At 48.4% G+C, this 13622-nt stretch overlaps 1 protein-coding gene across 1 annotated transcript; it reads left to right on the forward strand.

Moving 5' to 3' along the window:
• The first annotated feature begins 999 nt into the window (after positions 1–999).
• On the forward strand, positions 1000–1918 carry LOC109778395 (high molecular mass early light-inducible protein HV58, chloroplastic). Its single transcript, XM_020336948.4, has 2 exons — positions 1000–1186; positions 1298–1918. Exons 1-2 carry the CDS (start codon positions 1070–1072, stop codon positions 1757–1759), a joined length of 579 nt encoding a protein of 192 aa, XP_020192537.1. The 5' UTR covers positions 1000–1069; the 3' UTR covers positions 1760–1918.
• The last annotated feature ends 11704 nt before the right edge of the window (positions 1919–13622 follow it).

Genomic DNA, 13622 nt, shown 5'->3' on the forward strand with positions numbered 1-13622 from the left:
GTATTACCCTTAAATAAGAGGAAAATAAAATAAAAACTGTAAAAAAATTAATGCAAATTTTCTTAAAAATAATAAATTTGTAGCATTGGTATTAACCTTAAGAAGAAATAAAATAAAAAATAACCTAAAAACACGCAACTTTGCACTGAAGCTGCACCATTTGAACATGTAAGAAATAAGCATATAATACTCCCTTTTTTACACTAAAGTATAATTATACACATATTTTATATTACTTAGTGTATATATGTTACACTCACCCTACATCCAAAATGTACCCATAAAACCGATAAAAAAAAAGAAGCAAAACGCACAGAAACAGCGTAATAAAAAAACGCGTAATGGGCAAGGCCAATAAAGAATCGACTGACCAAAAATAGGGGTCAATCGAAAACAATTCAGCCAATAGGGACAACACACACAACAGGAAAAAAGAAACAAGCAGCACACATCTTGGAGCAGCAATCAATGGTCAAAAAAATTGACTGACCCAATTTTAAAAATCAGGCAAGTTTTAAATGGAGGCTGTCATTTAAACACTGGATTGCCGGAAGTAAAACAATGGAATAATTGCCCCTTTCTCATCGTGCGTCTGGACTTCGATCACCGGCTCTACGCCGGCCTGCGTGTCTCTCTAATTGCTTCCCGTTATCTCGCGCAAAAACCAAGCAAGACCTAAACGCAAACTCACTTTCCTCGTCCTTGTGCAGTCGTGCTGTCCCTCGCACTTTCCGGAGTCTTCCACGACCCGTGGAGCACTGGAGTTCACTTGTGCCACCTTTCTTCTGGCACGTTTTGGCGAGCTCCGGACTCCGGAGGCCCTCTGCATGGTGCCCTGGACGTCCACGTTGTGACCCCGCTCTCGCTGCACGCACAACTTCTACACGTTCGCGGCTGGGGAGTGCCCGCCGACGTGGCCACCGCCGCAGCCACCTCCTCACGGCCGAGCTAGCTCGTCCTCCCCGCGTCCTATATAAACGCGCACTCGTCATCGGCAACAGCACACAGAAACAACAGCCCACAACGAACCAAGTGTGATCTAGCCAGTCCCTGCTTCCTGCTGTGAGTAATGGCGACCATGGTGGCCTTGAGCTCCTTCGCTGGTGCCGCCGTCGTCGGCCGCTCCGCCTCCTGGTCTCCGGCGGTGCCGCGCCGGCGCGCCCTCCTCGTCAGGGCCCAGATCGAGGTAAGCCTCTTTTCGTCGCCTGACTCTGCCATCATATCTTGTTTACTCCGTATACTCTACGTATAAGTCAAGTTTCGAGTGTGCTGTGCTGACTCACGATGCCCTCTGCAGCCGGGTGTCGAGCCGACCAAGGAGGAGACGACGAGCGCATCGACATCCTCCCCGAGCCCAACCCCAAGCCCGAGCACGACCCCGGTGGCGCCCAAGCCCAAGGCCAAGGCTAACCCCTCGGTCTGGGACGCGCTCGCGTTCAGCGGCCCGGCGCCGGAGCGCATCAACGGCCGGCTCGCTATGGTGGGCTTCGTGGCGGCGCTCTCCGTCGAGGCCGCGCGCGGCGGCGGGCTGCTCGACCAGGCCGGCAGCGGCGCCGGGCTGGGATGGTTCCTGACAACCGCGGCTGTGTTCTCCGTGGCGTCTCTGGTGCCGCTGCTTCAGGGGCAGAGTGTGGAGAGCAAGTCCAGCGGCGTATGGACCGCCGACGCCGAGCTGTGGAACGGCCGCTTCGCCATGCTCGGCCTCGTCGCACTCGCCGTCACCGAGTTCATCACCGGCACGCCCTTCGTCAACGTCTGAAACTAGCTAGTGTGTACTAGTACTCCTGTACGTGCGTGTACATATTGTTGGTCATGCTGAGGAACTAGTGGTACGGACTCTGGTAGAGTATTCTGTAACGGATTCTGTAAGCCTTATAGGTTGTGTTTCTTGATGATGATATCTTGGAGCTTCGAATTACTGCACACATGAATTAAGTTCATTCCACTGTATATGTTTCTTAGCATATACAGTATATGCTTGGTCGCAGAGATGTAGACCAAGAATATGAACATCTTGATATTATTATTTTCAGTAATGTATGCATGTTCCGAAGCTTCAAAGCAAACTAAAAGACTAAAAAATGGTTAAAATCACAATTTGAAATTTTGGGTACAGGTTTGAAATTCGTTAAAGTATTTTCTAAAAGGACGATGATAGTTGCCGGCCTAGAGGCCCATGAGGAGGCCTGCATAACAGAGTAGCTTGATCTAGCTCCCTATAAGAGGGAACTGACAAAATAAACTGGGTGCTGCACCACCTTCTTCTTCTGTTCAACTTCGCCTATCTGCGTAGACTCCGCCTTGCCGGGGTTTTCACCTTGCCGGCGTTAAGCCCCACTGGGCCGGCCCATCATCTGACGGCTCCGCTGTCACTGCTTCTTCTTCCTCGAGTTCCCTCTATGCCACCAGTGCAGCACTGACCACTTGATTTGTTGCCGCTAAGTATAGCAACAACGGCTCTTGTGGTTTAGGTGCGACTAGTATCGATGTGAAGGAAAGGTACCTCTTCAAATCTTGGAGTGCTGCCTCTGCCTCCGGAGTCCATTTTACTGGACCCGCCTTTTTCAAGATTTTGAAAAAGGGGAGGGCACGCTCAGCAGATTTGGAGATGAACCTACTCAGGGCAGCAACGCAGCCGGCGAGCCTATGGACGTCTTTGACCCGTTTTGGCGCCTCAATCTGCTCAATGGCTTTGATTTTGTCGGGATTTGCTTCGATCCCGCGTTGAGACACTAAGAACCCAAGAAGTTTGCCGGATGGGACACCAAACACGCACTTCTCTGGGTTAAGCTTGAGGTTGATCTTGCGCAGATTTGCAAATGTTTCTTCTAGATCTTGCACGAGTGTGGCCCTGTCTTTGGTCTTGACCACTATATCATCCATATAAGCTTCCACATTTCTATGCAGCTGGGGCTCAAAACCAATTTGGACCGCTCAGGCAAACGTCGAACCGGCACTCTTCAACCCGAAAGGCATCCGTACAAAACAGTACGTACCACATGGGGTGATGAACGCGGTCTTCTCTTCGTCTTCCTTCATCATGAAGATCTGGTGGTATCCTGAATAGGCGTCGAGGAATGACAGCAGGTCGCACCCGGCAGTGGAGTCTACAATCCGGTCGATGCGTGGCAGAGGGAAAGGATCCTTTGGACGGGCTTTATTGATATCTGTGTAATCAATAAACAGTCTCCACTTTCCATTTGCCTTACGCACCACCACCGGATTGGCCAACCACGTGGGGTGGAGCACTCCTCTAACCAGGCCTGCCGCCTCCAGTTTCCTGATCTCCTCAACGATGAACTCTTGTCGCTCCAAAGCTTGCTTCCTGAACTTCTGCTTGACGGGCAGCGCATGAGGACAGACAGCAAGATGGTGCTCAATCACCTCCCTGGGAACGCCGGGGATGTCGGATGCTTTCCATGCAAACACATCGACATTCGCCCGCAGGAAGGTGACGAGCGTGCTTTCCTATTTGCTGTCGAGGGTGGAGCTTATAGTGAAAGCCCCGCCCGTACCATCCTCCTTGACGGACACCTTCTTGGTTTCTGGGGGTGCAGCCTTGGACTTCTTGCTCTTGCCGGTGGAGCTCTCCGGCACTTCCTCAACGGGAGCGCAGCACTCTGAGGAGGCACGCTTGCCGGAGTGGGTGCAAGAGGTCTTGCCGGAAGAGGTCTTACCGGCCTTCTTCCTTCCCGGGGCTTCAGTGGCAGGAGCAAGTGCCTTGACGGCAGTTGCTGCAACTGCCTCTCGGTAGAGTTGGTCGGCGCAGATGAGTGCGTCTTTCTTGTCTGAGGGGACGGTGATGATAGTCAATGGCCCCGGCATCTTCAATGTGTTGTAGGCGTAGTGTGATGCCGCCATGAACTTGGCCAGCGCTGGGCGGCCAAGGATCCTATTGTATGGCAGGGGGATCTCGGTGACATCAAAAATGATCTTCTCCGTCCTATAGTTCAGCTCGCCCCCAAACGTAACGGGCAGCGTGATTTTACCTTTTGGCTGGCTCCTTCCCGGGTTGACCCCTTGAAACATGCCCGTCTCCTCGAGATCTCCATCAGGAATCTGCAACCTCTTGATCACATTGGGCGAGATCAAATTCAGACCGACCCCGCCGTCGACCAGCACTTTTGTCACCTTGAGGTTGCGTATTGTCGGTGAAACCAACAATGGCAAACACCCGGCCGCAGTTGTGCGATCAGGGTGATCCTCGGTGTCAAAAATGATGGGCATGCATGACCACTTCAGTGGCTTTTGGGCATCGAACGATGGCTCCGCCGCAGGGACCTCACGCGCCCACTGCTTTAGTTGGCGCTGTGAGGTGTGCAACGAGGTGCCACCGTCGACGCACATGGCCTCTGTAGCTTTTTGGAACTCGTGCTCGCCAGACTCGTCGTCCTCGTCATGATCATCATCTTCCTCCTTCTTATCGCGGCCCCGACCGGGCCTCTCTTGTTGATTATCTTTGCCGTGGCGACCTCCTTGGCCGCCACGCTTCTTGCCGGACCCCTCAGCACCATCCTAACCCTTCTCCTTGTCCCGCCTTTCATATTCAGCCTTCTGCTTTTCTGCAAGCAGCTCAACCTGTCGGCAGTTCTAGAGGTCATGGCCCTTGGTGCGGTGGACCTTGCAGTATTGCTTGTCGGAGCCTCCTGGCTTATCGGCGGCCGCCAAGGCCCGACAGGTGGCGCACCCGGCAACCTCCTTGCCGGGGTCGTCAGCCTTGGCCTTCTTGGCGGCATCGGGGTCGCCGGATCCCTCAACGGCAAGCACAGTCTTGCCCTTACGCTTCCTGTTGTGGCGCCGGCTCTTCTTTGTCGGGGCGGTGGTGTCTTCGCCAGTGGAGTCAGTTTCCGCGCTAGCATCTTCGCCGGGGTACTTCCTTCCTTCCTCAGCCCGAGCACATCTACCAGCCAGAACATAAAGTTCGGCTACATCCTTGACCTTGTTCATCGCTAGCTCTTCACGCATCTTGCGGTTGCGTACGTTCTGATGGAACGCACTGATGACAACGGCAGGATGAACATCTGGGATGGTGTACTCCACACGGCTGAATCTTTGTATGTACATACGCAGGGACTCGCCATCCTTCTGGGGGATGACATGCAAGTCACTTGCCTAGCCAGGAGCTTGGTGGCCTCCGGTGAAGGCGCCAAAAACTCGGGGCACAGATCCGACCAAGAAAAGATGGAATCCGCTAGCAGGTGCATCAACCACGACATGACGTTAGGCTTAAGCGCCAACGGAAAGTAGTTGGCGAGCACCTTGTCATCGCGAGCCCCGGCGGCTTGCATCGCGATGGTGTAGATGCTGAGGAACTCCGACGGGTGAGTCTTGCCATTGTACTTTTCCCCAACATCAGGCTTGAACGTGCGATGGGAGGGCCACTGGAACTGCCGCAACTCTCAGGTAAAGGCCGGATAACCCACCACATAAGGCAGGTCGCCGGGGCCCCCCGGCGCCTGGCGGTCCATAGTAGGCCCCGCACGCCGATCTGACTGATGGCGCGTCTCTCGCCATCGCTCGATGGTGGTTCGAGCGTCTTCCTGAGCTCGCTCCCGAATGACTTGGCGTTGGTCGCGGCGGGCTCGCGGGTCGGACGACGCAGTAGATACGTTGTCGCGGGAGTCGGCCTGGTGAGCAAGCGGCTGCTGCCGCGGCCGCGAGGGAGGAGAGTGCACTGTGGTCGCAGCATCCCCGGCCCTCCCACCGCCGGCATGCGTCGGCTCGACAGAACACCGGCACGAGGGTCCCGCTGGGAGTGGCTCATCTTTGTTGGCGAAGCTGACGAGGCTTCGAATGGTGTCTCTCCACTCATCAAGCTTCTCCGCGGCGGGCGGGAAGTCGAGGAGCAGTTGTACGCGCACCATCGCTTCTGTTGGCGTGGGTGGCGGCGAAAGCTGTGTGGACCGTCACACGCTCCGACTTCTAAGCACGTTAGAAGGGGCTCTATCACGGTCTCGCGATCGCGCACCGCTTCCGCCAGCGTCCTAGTGCGCACGCTGGCCCGATGCGTCTTGAGAGTGACGCAAAGGGCTCTTCCCGCGGCGGCGCCCGGGGGCACCGACGTCGCGGTGTTACTCATCACGCGCGGGCTGGGAATACCGCGACGCGGGCGCCGACGGGGGCGTTCGGGAGGTCGCTGCGCCGCCCCTGGGCAGCACAGCCCCGTCCCCGGGCCCAACAGCGTGTGGCTCCTCGTCTTGGACCCGGATAGTGCCGCTCCCCTGGCTCCTATCGCCAGAGTGTCGTGGACGCTCGCGGGCGGCGCCTCGGGCGCCCTCAGCCGCTCGCCTGTGCTGGTGCGGACGTGCCGGCTCCGGGCGACCCGATGGTTGTAATCCCCCTCTTCTTGGGGCCATGGTGATGATGAAGTCGATATGCTAACTTCCAAACCGGATTCTCACAGCTGCGCCCCCTACCTGGCGCGCCAAAGATGTGGGGGAAACGACACCTATGGGATCACAGAGAATCCCTTCGGCGGTTGACGGGGCGCGGGGCTGTGGAAAGAGCGGGATTAGAAGATCAACATGGAGGAATTATCCAGGTTCGGGCCGCAAGTGATGCGTAATACCCTACTCCTGCTGGTTTGTGTTTATCTGGTGTTCGTGGGCTGGCTACAGAGCGTGTAGCCTCCAAAAAGTTTGAATCCTCTCTCAGTACGCCGCGGGCCTCCTTTTATAGTCGAAGGGGCTGCCATAGTGGCACACAGGAGGTGTAAAGTTGTACAGTAGTCGAGCTTATCGCCTGACATCACAGGACAAAACACATTAAATGCGCTACTTAGGTGTCCACTTCCTTTATCGGGGATGGCAGTGAAGCCCGTCCCGTCCGTCACCGCTTCGCCTTGCTCCGACACGCGTCCGGGCCAACGAGGCATGCAGCACCATGTAGGCTGGCTGGCTGCTGAGCTGGTGCGGTGGCAGGGTCTTCATGAAGATCTGCATGCCACCACGCAAGTGCTTGACTAGTTGGATTAGGAGCCACGTATTGCCACGTGGGTACTTGCTTAGTTGGTGGGTCGACCGCTGAGCTGGGGCGGCGACGGGGCGGCAAGGCCTTGCCGCGGTCCTGTTGATATCCCCGGCAAGGGTCTTGTCGGGGCCTTGCGGGCGCCCTCGGCAAGAGTCTTGCCGGGGCCTTGCGGGCGCCCTCGGCAAGAGTCTTGCCGGGGCCTCGTGGGTATCTTCGGCAGGAGCCTTGCCAGGGCCTCGTGGGCATCCTCGGCAAGGAGCCCCGCTATCGTCCTGTCTTCTGGTTCCCATCTAGGCCTCTCGAGCCCTTTGTCTTCACAAAGATCAGCATGCCACCATGCAGGCGCCTCCCGAGCCTTGGTTCCAATGTTTGTCGACAGTGTTGGAACTCTCAGGCTCAAGGGTGGTGGCCTTGCTGGTGTTGGGTAAGTTGCCCCGGCAAGGCTCTTGCCGGGGCTGTGTGGGCCGCCCCGGCAAGGGTCTTGCCGGGGGGGAAGCCCATCTTGCTGCCTCGCCCTTCTGCGCCCCTGGTTGGGGTGCTGCTCTGGTGGTCTTGTATTTTTGCTTCCTTCCTCTGCCCCGCTAAGCGTGGCCACAGGTGCGGCTCTAACTGCCCATGCACAAGTAAAGGGGTACAAAGAGGGCCCCTACTTTTGTACACTGACAACCAGGTTCCTAATCACAAATCTCACCTCCTTGCAATTTACATTATTTGCCATTTGCCTATCGTTTTCCTCTCCCCCACTTCACAACAATTTTCCATTTTATTTTCGCCCTTTGTTTCGTTTGCTGTTTTCTTGCCAGATATATTTTGTGTGCAATCTTGTTTGCTACTTTTGTCGTTATGGATAGTTCTTCCTCTATTGCGTGCACTCCCGAGAACGAGGTTCTCAACTTTAAACAAAGGGGAAGAGAGAATTTAAAAGATGCTTGGTATAGGATTTGCAACGCTCACAATAGATCTATCCGTAAGCAATCTACCATTATTCTTCTTCGATGTTTTTATGTGGGCATCACCACTTGGTATAGATTCGTCCTTGATACTATTACCGGTGGAAATTTCTTGATGTGTCCTTCTCTTGATGCTTTTAATGCTATGGAAAATTTAGTAGGCTCACCACCTCTTATGATTAATGAAACAACTTTGACTCTTGAGCATGTCATAGAAAGATTAGATGCTATTGAAAAGAAAATGCTCACTGAAGAACATATCGAAAATTTGGATAAAATGATGCATAATTTTTCTATTAAAATTGGATCAAAAGCGGGACAAGTTTTTAAGTTGTTAAAAGAAAAGGGAACCATGATTCATGAAAGAATTGAAGAAAGTCTGTCTTGGATTGATAAACTGGGAGAAATCTTTAGTAATTTAAGCACGGCTTTTGCTTCCGCTAAAACCATTGAAAAACTCCCTTAAAGATCAACAAGACTACTCAAGTTACTAAGAACAAGGGTGCAACTTCTAGTAATAATAGTAAATAAGATCTTAAGATGATTAGTATTCACCCGGATTTTGTTGAGGTTATAAGGGATCCCTTGGGAAAAGATGAATTCTTTAAACTTATTCCTAGGGGCATTGTCATTGAAAATCTTTATGCTAGATCTCTGAAGAATTCTAAGTGTTTGATTGAAGAGTTAGAGAAGGATAAAAAACTTAGATCTTTGCTTTATGCCTAGCTAAGGGCGTAAAACGATGGCGCTTGTTGGGAGGCAACCCAATGAATAAAATTTATTTTTGTCTTTTGCTTTCTGTTCTTGAGTGTTTGCACAATTATGCTACTGTTATGATTGTATTTTTTTGTGTTTTAACTAGTGTTTGTGCCAAGTAAAGCCTTTAGGATCTTCTTGAGTGATAATTGTTTGATCTTGCTCAAAAATAGAAACTTTTGCACTCACTAATATAATTTTCGTAAATCACAGAAACATACGTTTGCTCTAATTATTTTTGCAGAAGATTAATATACAAATTGCTCAGGTGGTCCTAATTTCTCAGGATTTTTGGAGTTACAGAAGTATTCAAAATATCCAGATTGCTACAGACTGTTATGTTTTTGACAGATTCTTGTTTTCTTTGCGTTGTGTGTTTGTTTTGATGATTCTATGGTTTTCTTTGATAAGTTTTTGCCATAGAAAAGTTGGAATACAATAGATATAATGCAAAAATAAAATATGAATTGTTTGCTACAGTATTATAGTAGTGATTTTCTTTCTTATACTAACGGATGTCACGAAGATTTTGTTGAGTTTTGTGTGAGTGAAGTTTTCAAGTTTTGGGTGATGTTACAATGGATGAAGGAATAAGGAGTAAGAAGAGCCTAAGCTTGGGGATGCCCATGGCATCCGAAGCTATTATCCAAAGAGAAGCAAGCAACTAAGCTTGGGGATGCCCCGAGTGGCATCACCTCTTTCTTCTAACGTCCATCGGTATTTTACTCGAAGCTATATTTTTATTCGTCACATACTATGAGTTTTGCTTGGAGCGTCTTGTATGATATGAGTCTTTGCTTGTTTTGCTTTTTGTTTTAAGTCTTGAATCCTTGCTGGATACACCCATTTGAGAGAGCCAAAATTATGCCATGACTTGCTAGAATTGCTCTCTATGCTTCACTTAAATCTTTATGAGCTTTGGAATTGCTCTAGTGCTTCACTTACATCTTTTTGAGCACGGTGTGCTTTAGTTTTTTTTTGAAGAAATGATCTCTTGCTTAACTTAGATTTATTTGAGAGTTAGTAATTTTTTTAAGAAATTCTCTCTTACTTCACTTAAATTATTTTTAGAGAAAGAAATATTATGCTCATGATCTTCACCTATATTTGTTTGAGCTTATCAAAAGCAACACATGAAAATTAGTCCCAAAGTGATAGATATCCAAGAAGGATATAATAAAAACTTTCATGAAGATCATTGGACAAAATACACTTGATTCCTAGTAATAGTTTTGAGATATGATGATGTGATATATGAGTCATGTTGATGAGTAATTATGCTTTAGTAAGAATATTGGTGTTAAGGTTTGTGATTCCCTATGAAAGCACGAAAGTCAATAGTCATGCAATGAAATTAAATCCTACTTGTGGTGCATTATTCGGTGTTAATTATGCTTTCGTTTCTTGGTTGGTCACTTCTCAATCTTTTGCTAGCCTTTATTTTGCACTAAGTATGATCACTACTTGTGCATCCGAAATCCTCTAAACCAGTTTTGCCACATGAGTCCACTATATCTACCTATATGCGGTATTCTTTTGCCGTTCTAAGCAAATTTGTATGTGCCATCTCTAATTTTCAAAATAAATTTCTCTTTTGTGTGCTCGTACCACTCACGAGGCGGTGAGGGGTGGCCAATATTTTCCATGCTAGATGTGTTATTCTCACAATGAGTGTTTATTTACTTGTCATTGCACGAGAGTAAGGCAAAGGTATTAGGGATGCCCAGTCCCGAAATGAAAAATGAATTTACTTTATGTTGTCAAATAATAAATTCCTTGGAAAGTGTTGGTATGGAGGGCAACCGTGGATACGGCTAGCCATGGAAAGTGAAAGTATGGTTGAAAAAGGAATAAACTTTATTTTCTGTTTGGGAACCGCCTATGATATATCTAGCATGGAAAGTGTTCGGAGCTCTAAGTCATTTTCGTTGGTGGGAAAAGTATGCCTCTCAAAATGTTTTTATCTCTAAGTTTTTTGCTTTGAGCTCTGGCACCTCTACAAATCCCTACTTCCCTCTATGAAGGGCCTTTCTTTTACTTTATGCAATTTTTATTTTTAATTTGAGTCTCCATCTTCTCTTATAAAGCACCAACTAGGGGGCACTATGATCGTACTTGAGCATCACGTGTAGCTAATATGCGAGTGTGTTTCATGAATGGATCAATGATTGAGCATGATGGGCTAGGGATAACTTATTTTAGCTTTGATATTTTGAAAGACATGGTTGCTTGTTGATATGCTTGAGTATTTAAGTCTCATGTCAAAACTAGACTATTGCTTTGAACCATATAAAAGTCCAAATGTCTATGCTATAAAGGAAAGAATATGAGATGACATGTTAGGCAGCATTCCACATCGAAAATTCTGTTTTTATCATTTACCTACTCGAGGACGAGCAGGAATTAAGCTTGGGGATGCTGATACGTCTCCGACGTATCTATAATTTTTGATTGTTCCATGTTGTTACATTATCATTCTTGGATGTTCTATAATCATTTTATAGTCATTTTATATCATTTTTTGGTACTATCCTATTGACATAGTGCCAAGTGCCAGTTGTTGTTTTCTGCATGTTTTTTACATCGCAGGAAATCAATACCAAACGGAGTCCAAATGCAGTGAAACTTTTTGTGGATTTTTTGGACCAGAAGACATCCAATGGGCCGGAGAAGCACCTGGGGGTGCTCCGAGGGGAGCACAACCCACCAGGGCGCGCCCAGGTGGGTTGTGCCCACCTCGGGTGCCCCCTGAACTGCCTCTTTCTCTATAAATACCCCAATATTTTAGAAACCCTAGATGAGTCGACGAAAATCAATTCCAGCCGCCGCAAATTCCAGAACCACCAAATCCAATCTAGACACCATCACGGAGGGGTGCACCAGGTCCATTGGTGCCTCTCCGATGATGCGTGAGTAGTTCTTTGTAGACCTACGGGTCCGTAGTTAGTAGCTAGATGGCTTCCTCTCTCTCGTTTGATTCTCAATACAATGGTCTCTTGGAGATCCATATGATGTAACTCTTTTTGCGGTGTGTTTGCTTGGATCTGATGAACTTTGAGTTTATGATCAAAACTATGTTTTTATCCATGAAAGTTATTTGAGTCTTCTTTGAATCTCTTATATGCATGATTGCTTATAGCCTCGTATTTATTCTCCGATATTTGGGTTTTGTTTGGCCAACTTGATTTATTTATCTTGCAATGGGAAGAGGTGCTTTGTAGTGGGTTTGAACTTACTGTGCTTGATCCCAGTGACAGAAGGGGAACCGACGCGTATGTATCGTTGCTACTAAGGATAAAACGATGGGGGTCTATTTCTACATAAATAGATCTTGTCTACATCATGTCATCGTTCTTGTTGCATTACTCCGTTTCTCCATGAACTTAATACACTAGATGCATGCTGGATAGCGGTCGATGTGTGGAGTAATAGTAGTAGATGCAGGCAGGAGTCATCTACTAATCTTGGACGTGATGCCTTGATACGTCTCCAACGTATCTACTTTTCCAAACACTTTTGCCCTTCTTTTGGACTCTAACTTGCATGATTTGAATGAAACTAACCCGGACTAACGCTGTTTTCAGCGGAATTGCCATGGTGTTATTTTTGTGCAGAAATAAAAGTTCTCGGCTGAAAATCCACGGAGACACGTTTTGGAATTAATGAAAAATACTGGCAAAAGAATCAGCATCAGGGGGCCCACACCCTATCCACGAGGGTGTAGGGCGCGCCCCCCTGCTTCGTGGGCCCCCTGGGACTCCACCGACCTCAACCCCAACTCCATATATTCACGTTCGGGGAGAAAAAAAATTAGAGAGAAGGATTCATCACATTTTACGATACGGAGCCGTTGCCAAGCCCTAATCTTCCTCGGGAGGGCTGATCTGGAGTCCGTTCGGGGCTCCGGAGAGGGGAATCCGTCGCTGTCGTCATCATCAACCATCCTCCATCACCAATTTCATGATGCTCACCGCCGTGCGTGAGTAATCCCATCGTAGGCTTGCTGGACGGTGATGGGTTGGATGAGATTTACCATGTAATCGAGTTAGTTTTGTTAGGGTTTGATCCCTAGTATCCATTATGTTCTAAGATTGATGTTGCTATGACTTTGCTATGCTTCATGCTTGTCACTTGGGCCCGAGTGCCATGATTTCAGATCTAAACCTATTATGTTTTCATGAATATATGTGAGTTCTTGATCCTATCTTGCAAGTCAATAGTCACCTACTATGTGTTATGATCCGACAACCCCGAAGTGACAATAATCGAGACCACTCCCGGTGATGACCGTAGTTTGAGGAGTTCATGTATTCACTAAGTGTTAATGCTTTGGTCCGGTACTCTATTAAAAGGAGGCCTTAATATTCCTTAGTTTCCAATAGGACCCCGCTGCCACGGGAGGGTAGGACAAAAGATGTCATGCAAGTTCTTTTCCATAAGCACGTATGACTATATTCGGAATACATGACTACATTACATTGATGAACTAGAGCTAGTTCTGTGTCACCCTATGTTATAACTGCTGCATGAGGAATCGCATCCGACATAATTATCCACCATTGATCCATTGCCTACGAGCTTTTCACATATTGATCTTTTCTTAGTTACTTTTCCGTTGCCACTGTTACGATTGCTACAAAAACTGCTACTGTTACTTTTGCCACTATTACCATTACTTCCATACTACTTTGCTACCAAATACTTTGCTGCAGATATTAAGTCTTTCAGGTGTGGTTGAATTGACAACTCAACTGCTAATACTTGAGAATATTCTTTGGCTCCCCTTGTGTCGAATCAATAAATTTGGGTTGAATACTCTACCCTCGAAAACTGTTGCGATCCCCTATACTTGTGGGTTATCAAGACTATTTTCTGGCGCCGTTGCCGGGGAGCATAGCTCTATTCTTTGAGTCACATGGGATTTGTATATGTTGATCACTATGAGGA

This window comes from Aegilops tauschii, chromosome 4 (genome assembly GCF_002575655.3).
Source record: "Aegilops tauschii subsp. strangulata cultivar AL8/78 chromosome 4, Aet v6.0, whole genome shotgun sequence".
In the NCBI taxonomy this organism is placed as follows: domain Eukaryota; kingdom Viridiplantae; phylum Streptophyta; class Magnoliopsida; order Poales; family Poaceae; genus Aegilops; species Aegilops tauschii.

Bases quoted from the DNA above. Each gene is read 5' to 3' on its own strand.
- LOC109778395 (XM_020336948.4), top strand. From the start codon at position 1,070: ATGGCGACCATGGTGGCCTTGAGCTCCTTCGCTGGTGCCGCCGTCGTC. The intron at 1,187-1,297 runs GTAAGCCTCTTT...TGCCCTCTGCAG, and splicing joins TCGTCAGGGCCCAGATCGAG to CCGGGTGTCGAGCCGACCAA.